Here is a 7,955-nt window from a genome sequence, read left to right as displayed (position 1 = left end):
CATCTGGAATATAAAGGGAGGAGCTAGGGTTGGAGGATCAGGACTGACCTCCTAACAAGAGAAATAGGGCCAAGAGAGGGGAGGAATCCATGAGGAATTGACCACTGACAGAAACATACTTTGAGAGGATGAAATGAAGAACAGAAAAAATTCAGGAAGCCTATACCAAAAAAAAAATTTTTTTTTAAGAATTGTTAAAAAAAAAAGAGAGGATGGGAATCTTTTAAAAAGAAAAGTACTCTATTTCCAACAGCTAAATATGAATGTGATTAGCAGGTGTTGGCAGTTGCGATAAACAGAATGAATGGTCCCCCAAGATGTCCATGCTCCAACCCTGGGAATACATTACATTACTGACCTGGCAAAAGCAACTGTGCAGATATGATGCAGGTTAAGGAGGGAGAGATTCTCTAAGACTGGTCTAATCATGGGAGTCCTTAAAGTGAAGCAACCGTTCTCAGAATCAGACCGTGAGAGACGGAACATGGCTTGGTCTATTGTCTTTGAAGACACAAGGGGCCAAAGACTGTGAGCGGCCTCCAGTCACTAGGCAATTCCTTTACAGCCTCTAGCAGTTCACCTAGAGCCTCCAGGAAGGAGCACGGCCCTACCAATACCTTTGTTTGAGCCCAGCGACCCCTGGGGCCGACTTTTGACCTAAGGAACTATAAAATCATACATTTGTGCTGTTCAAGTATGTGGTAATTTGTTGCAGCAGCAACAGAAAGTAAATACACTGGACCGTGGGGATGACCAAGGCAGCGCAATGACCAGCCGCTGTGTATAGGAGAAAAGATGTCATGCCCAGCAACCCCTCTATGGAAGCCCTCTGTTTGACTGCACCCATTGAAAACACTCAACCCCTCCCGGGTATCAATGACACAGTTGAATAAGCTACATTTGATAATATAGCTAAGCAAAAGTCTCCTATCATTCTTTTCGTTATCAACCTGGCAGAGACACATATTTCTTTTTTTTAAAAAACTACCGTTCTTTTCCTGATCATCAATTAGAATAGCCTCAAAGCCCTGCCACCGAGTTACCTGCATGTACAGCCTACTAATTAGGTAAGAATTGCTGGCAGCAGTAAAGAGATTGAATTTAAGGCAGTGTATCAAAACTGCGCATGAGTGTAGAGCTGTGCGTTTGGATCCTATGAAGTGCATAATTCGTGTCATTCAACCTTCGGGTAACACACTAACTTAATCATTCATGCTAATAAGCCTTGAAAGCACACTTAGCATGAGAGAAGATGCAGATATATACATATACATGGCATTACTTTGCAAGATGCCCTTTCAGTTTCTATCTGTGATAACGGTGAGCTGGGGACCGAGGAGGAGAAGGGAGAGAGGGAAGGCAGTTCCAGGAGATCGGAGAAGAGAGGAAGAGGGTGGGAAGAGAAGTACAGAAAGAAGAGGAAGAAGGAAGAGCAATGTGCCGGAGGGACCCTGGTAGAAGGCTCTAGAGGTCAAAAAACACCATTTTATATATTCATTCTTTGATCCTCCTCTCAGCCATGTGATGTAGTTAAATTGTTACTATGGTGGGTTTAGATAAATGGATCCGAGGCTAAAGCTCCAGCCTGATCTTACAGATTGAACCTTCTTTCCAAGAGGGCGTTCTACTTCCCCGCATCCAGTTCTCGATTATCTTGACATTGAAAGTCTCTCTTGTTTGAGGCAGATAGGAGGTTTTATTTCCAATCCGTGCCTTTTGTTCTATGCTAGAGATGGTTCCATTCAAACCCTTCCATTCACTCCCACCAGCACCAGCCCAAGGAAGGAGGTTTTCAATTATACCTCTTGGTTCATTTTTCCTTCCTGCTAGTATCAAACGACGGCAGCCTGTCTGTCTCTAAGACATGGAACCATCTCCTGGCAGCTCCCGGCAGCCACCTCCAGTCACCACTGAAGGAATGGCTGAATGCAGCTCCTGGAACACAGGTGGCACTCTCTGAGGACCGTGTCCACAGGATCTGCCTGAATCCCCACTCTTGGGTGTAAAACAGACATGCTGCTAACCTCTCCCTCATGTAGTACCTCAGAGTACTCATGTAGCAGAGTTCGGACTTCTCCAACAACAAACTCACTGTCAATAAAGTTGATGCCGACTCACAGCGACCCCAGAGGACAGGGTAGACCAGCCACTGTGAGTTTGGGAGACCATAACTGTTGACAGGACCAGAAAGTCCCGTCTTTCTCCCACGGAGCTGCTGGAGGTTCATGAATCGCTGACCTTGTGGATCGCACCCCAGTGCTTAACCAGCTCCCCATCAAGGCTCCTTTCCCAAACAAGAGCCTCACTCCAGCAAGCAGCCCAGCTCTGACAGCCCAGTGTGCAACCGCCAAGACTCCTCCCCGTCTCAACTCAGTGTCTAAAACTCACTGTCATCGGGTCCACGCTGCCTCGCAGCCCCTGTAGCACAGCGTAGAACAGCCCCTTGAGTTTCTGAGACTGCAACTAAGTGTGGGGGTAGAAGCCCCGTCCTTCTCCCGCCAAGCAGCTAGCTGGTGGTTTCAAACTGCTACCTCAAGGCGGATCACAGACCCACGGGGAACCACTATGCCTCCTATATGACAGACTAATTTCTATTGAATTTAACTGTAGTCTTCTAGAAACTGGGGAAACTTTTGGATGTCCCTGGGAGAACCCAAGTGCAGTAATAAAGGGGCAGGGGTGGGGTGTTGTGGGGGACGCAATTGGTCAAGGGAATTGTGGAAAGGTCCCAGTCCCTGGATAATGGAATGTCTTTTTCTAAAGGACAGGCAGCCAGGTCGGTAGTTTCAGACCACTCAACTGGTTCCTTAGCTACCTCAAGGTGAATAATAACGACAACCTTCCCATTTATACAGACTTCACTGCTTATCAAAGGCTTTATTTCGCATGTTATTTCATTAGTATCTCCATTTAATTTAAGAAATGCCCACTCCACGACCCGCCCCCCCAGGTCAAAAAAGTTAGAGGAACCACCCAAGAACTTTGTCCTGTTATTCGCTGTTAGGGATGGGGCATATTTCCAATAAAATGCTGACTATTAATGTGTCCTACTTGTGACTATGGCCTTTTTTGGAAAGAGGGTCCTTGAAAATGTCATCAGCGAACAAGAGGTCAGATCAGAGTCGGCGGAGGTGGGGGGGTGGTCCCTAATCCAGTCGGAAGGGTACCCAGTGAGAGAGCAGAGCGGGAAACAGGGAAGACCGCATCTGCTCTCGGAGGCAGAGGGACACGTGGAGCTCCCCGAGGTTGGGAAAGACAAGAAAGGATGCTCCCCTTTCCAACAGTCTTCCAGGAAAGCCTGGTCCCGACGGCACCCTGAATTCAGACTTCTAGCCCCAGACTGTATTCTTAGGATTATGTTCTGATAAGCCGCCCCGTTTGTGTGATTTTTATCACAGCAGTGATGATATTAAGTCATTTGTGTCAGCCCATACTGGAATTTGTCATTGCATTGGCAAAACTGCACTATTGTGCAGGAAATGAAACAAATACAAACTTAGACAAAGAAAGCTAACAGTTCCTCATAACCTGATAAACTTTAATCTTGACAAAGGAAAACAACAACAACAACCCCTCTCCTCTATTCACTCAGGCTTAGTGATGCAGTGCTGCTGTAACAGAAATTCAGGTGGATGGCTTTCTCAGACAGACATTTATTCTCTCACAGTTTAGGAAACTGGAAGTCCAAATTCAGAATGCCGGTTCTAAGGGAAGACTTCCTGTGATAACACTGGGGGAAGAGCCGTCTGTCTTTTCAACATCTGTGGGCTTGGTATCCTTTGGAGACCTCCATGTGCCTAGGCATCAATGTTTCTCTGAGTCTAGAAGGTTCTCAGTGTAGGGACCCTGCCTGTTTCTTGGTAATAGGTTCCCTTCTGTCTGTTTGCTTCTCTCTTCTAATCTCCGGCAAGATAAAAGATGATGCCGCCACACCCCAGGGAAACTCTTATCGGATCATGGTTGTGACCTTAGTAAGGGTCCCATTCTAAATCCCTTACAACAGATTAGTTGATCACATCATGAGAGATGATTACCTAACAGACAAACCACTGAGAATCACCATTCAGGTTGACATATTGGGGTAGGGGGGTGGGAGGTGGGCTCAGTTCCTTCCATGACATTCTATACTTTTGTTCCCCAAAATTCATGTCCTTGCCACATGTCCAAATTACATTCCCTGGAAAAATAGCTATTCATCTATGAATCTAGAAAACAAGTCATCTGCTTCCAAAGTGCAATGGTGGAACCAGTGGACATGTGCATTACGAATGGAAGAAAGTGATGGGGAAGAAGGGACAATGGGTACCAAGCCAGTGAAAAAAACCCAGCAGACTAATTTGCATTAATTCTCAAGGCTTGAAAATCACTCTTTGTTCTCTGAGACCATCTAGGCCAGCGGTTCTCAACCTGTGGGTTGCGACCCTTTTGGGGGTCAAATGACCTTTTCACAGGGGTCGCCCAATTCATACCAGTAGCAAAATTGCAGTTATGAAGTAGCAACGAAAATAATGTTATGGTTGGGGGTCACCACAACATGAGGAACTGTATTAAAGGGTCGTGGCATGAGGAAGGTTGAGAACCACTGCTCTTTTTTCCCCCCAACTCCCACACTTTATTGGGACAAATGAGGAAGGAAACAGACCAACACCACAGGCCCAGCCCCGGGGATATGCATGCTTCAGGCACCAAACATCCCGAGTGGCCAATAAATTCGCGCAGGGTGGGGTGGGGCAGACTCCATACATACAGGAAAGCAGTCGGGAGCCAGGGCATATACTGTACTGGCACAGTCCACTGAAAGAGGACCAGGGAGAGGGCGAGCGGTCCATTCTGCAGACAGTCCCTTGTGGAGATGGGGAAGAGGTTCCATGGAGGGGATTCCTCTGTACATCTCGGGGAGAAGGGCGCATGTCACCTGATAGGAGAGTGGACTTGAAATATCAGAAACGGATGAGGGAGGCAAGAAGCGGTTTGCTTCTGGGATGATTGGTTTTACGTGGATTAGTGATCGTGGGCCATTCCAGGCCCAGGTGACAGGGAGGGGACACGTGTGCAGGGAAGGGTCCCAGGGCTGCAGAACGAGAGAGGTATAGCCCACGGGCACCAGCCCCTCCACTCCTTCCCGCCCACAGCGGAGCCAGTCTTCGTCCACCGTGATGAGGACACGCTGCACCTCCCCACGCTGGAAGCTCAGGTGGTCCGTTCTTGCGGCAGGGTGGCCACAGAGCGTCCGGACTGCCCCGTGGGGCTGCACTACGCTGAGGGCTGACGTCTCAAGCTCCTCAGGAGGAGAGGAAGGCTCAGGAGGTGGCCCCCGCCTCACCAGGGCCAGCACACTCACTGCGGGGGCAGCCAACTGGATGGTCTCCTGGACTTTAGGGTCCCACTTTCAGCCTCCACGGAGCTTGCAGGAGCTCCGAACAGTTTGCCCAGCCACACGGCCCTACATGGGCCCACCGCCTCTGCGGGCAGGGGTCTCTCTGCTGTGCCCTCAAAGGCAGTCCCATGATGCCTGGGTCCCCACCGGGGAAGGGGAACACCCTCAGTGTCCCCAGAGGCATAGACTCGGGAGGCCAGGGTCAGCTGCTCCCACCAGCTGCCTGGTGTGGGAGGGCTTGTAAGGGTTTCAGAGGCCAGGGCAGCTTCAGGGCCTGGGGGGGCCTCCCCAGAGGCCCCCGAAGGCTCTGGGCCAGCGGCTCCCCCAGTGCAGCAGGGCCTGCACCGTCTGCTGCAGGGCTGGCGGCGGGCCCAGGGGCAGGTGGTGGTGGTGCTCAAAGAGCAAGTCCAGGTGGAAGGTGAGCACCAGCAGGAGCAGCAGCTCCGTGGACAGGGCGGGGCAGCTGCCCCGGGCCAAGAATCCCGTGGGCAGGTACAGGAGGGGCAGCAGACCTGCATCTTCCTGCAGACTGGACAACCACACTTCCAATTGTTTAGTGTTGAGGAGGCCCAGGATGAAGGCGTGGAAGCGGCTGCGGCTACTGCTCCGCGGGGCCAGGCGGCTGACCTGGCCGTATAGGGCTCCGAGGGAGCGTGTGCTGGCACCTGGTTTCACAGATGCCTCCACCACGCTCCAGGGGCTGCTCCTGCGCTGGCCGGTAATGAGGTCCTTCCGGAAAGGCTTCATTCAGCCCATGGGCTACCAGGGCGTGGAGAGCAGGGCAGAGGGTGGTCAGCACCAGGTGCCCCACATCGGGGTTCAGGCTGCTGTCCCCTAACTGAGCCTTCTGAACCAAGTTCCTGGCCGCCCCAAAGTGCGAGATAATTTTATCCACAGAGGCGCTGATGGCAATCAAGAGACCTTTCTTCTGCTCCTGCAGCTGGCCAATCGCACTCTGGGCTTCTGCCATCCACAGCCGCTGGGCCCCGGGGACTCTGGCGAAGGACCAGGAACTACGGACTCCTAGAAGCGGAAGTCCCTGCCTGGGGACACAGGGCCCCCCTGGGGCCCATAGGGCGGAACAGAACCACTGCTCTTAAGGGACAAGTCCGTCTTTCTCCCAGGGAGTGGCTGGTGGTTTTGAAATGCTGACCTTGAGGTTAGCAGCCCAGTGAGCAACCACTATGCCATCAGGGCTCCTTTATTTGTGGCCATCACCACAAAATATCAAAGGTGGCAGAGAAGTGGAGAGTGCCACGGGAGAGAGAGTTGGTGTTAGAATGGGTGAAAAAGGTTGGAGGCATATTTGACCTCCACCTCAGGAAATCAGCTTTGGATGGTGGATGCTGATAATAGTTTTCTCCCCAACTCTGAAATGAGAAAAAGTCACATGCCTCTACCATGTCATTTTTACAACCACATTGATTCGTAGCTTATTTTTTTAAAAATAGCCAGCTAGGTAATTAGTCTTAGAACATTTTGATCTTGACATAAATGCTTGCTATGCTCTTATTTCTTAATGTTTATTCCATGTCAGTTGGTCTTTTAATGGGTAGTTGCTCTACCATTGACTACGGGCTTCAAAAAAATTGCCTTATTTTTTCTTTTTAAAATTGTTTCAATTTCATCATCTCATCATTCTTGTGAGCTGAAAATTTTTAAAATAACATATGGGCAAAATCTATTATGTTGAACCACTACATTGGCAACATAGCAGTTGTACTGACTTTGATTTCTCCCATATTCCCAGGCTACCTTTCATTCACAAAATTGTCATATTAATGCTCCTGTTCAATTTTTTTATTAAATACTTTTATTGGGGGCTCTTACATTTCTTATCACAATCCATACATTCATCCAGTGTGTCAGGCACATTTGCACATATGCTGCCATCATCATTTCAAAGCATTCTCTTCCAACTTGAGCCCCTGATATCAGCTCCCCATTTTCACCCTCCCTCCCCGACACACCCTCCCTCACGAACTCTTGATAAGTTATAGATTATTATTTTCATATCTTACATCCTCCTCCTTCACCCCTCACCCACTTTTCCATTATTCTTTCCCCTGGGAGGGGGAATCAATATTGATCCTAGTGATCGGTTCCTCCCTTCTTCCCCCACCCTCCTCTAATCCTCCTGGTATCGCTACTCTCATTGTTGGCCTTAGGGGTTTTATCTATCCTGGATTCCTGTGCTGCAGGCTCTTGTCTGTAGCAGTGTGCATGATCTGGTCTAATCCAATTTGTAAGGTAGAATTAAGGTCATGATAGTGGAGGGAAGGAAGTATCAAAGAACTAGAGGAAAGTTGTGTATTTCATCGATGCTATACTGCACCCTTGACTGGCTCATCTCTTCCCTGTGACCCCTCTGTAGGGGGATGTCCAATTGTCTACAGATGGTATTGGGTCTCCACTCCATGCACCACCACCCTCCATTCACCTTGGGTATGATTTTGTTCTGGGTCTTAGATATCTGGTACCTGATCCCATTGACACCTCATGATCACACAGGCTGGTGTGCTTTTTCCATGTGGGCTTTGTTGCTTCTGAGCTAGATGGTCACTTGTTTATCTTCAAG

At 49.3% G+C, this 7,955-nt stretch overlaps 1 protein-coding gene across 1 annotated transcript; it reads right to left on the bottom strand.

Annotated features, from left to right (window-relative positions):
- Positions 1–4,678: 4,678 nt before the first annotated feature.
- On the bottom strand, positions 4,679–6,362 carry LOC101649386 (AP-4 complex accessory subunit RUSC1-like). The gene is given in 4 exon segments (XM_013004636.2): positions 4,679–5,343; positions 5,346–5,677; positions 5,679–6,124; positions 6,126–6,362. Coding segments are annotated over 4 exon segments (1,665 nt in total). The 5' UTR covers positions 6,348–6,362.
- Between the last annotated feature and the right edge of the window lie 1,593 nt (positions 6,363–7,955).

The sequence above is a fragment of the Echinops telfairi genome, unplaced genomic scaffold, assembly GCF_000313985.2.
Source record: "Echinops telfairi isolate 266 unplaced genomic scaffold, ASM31398v2 ScPeMD7_23;HRSCAF=83, whole genome shotgun sequence".
In the NCBI taxonomy this organism is placed as follows: Eukaryota; Metazoa; Chordata; class Mammalia; order Afrosoricida; family Tenrecidae; genus Echinops; species Echinops telfairi.
This window is presented reverse-complemented; position numbering and strand designations above follow the sequence as displayed.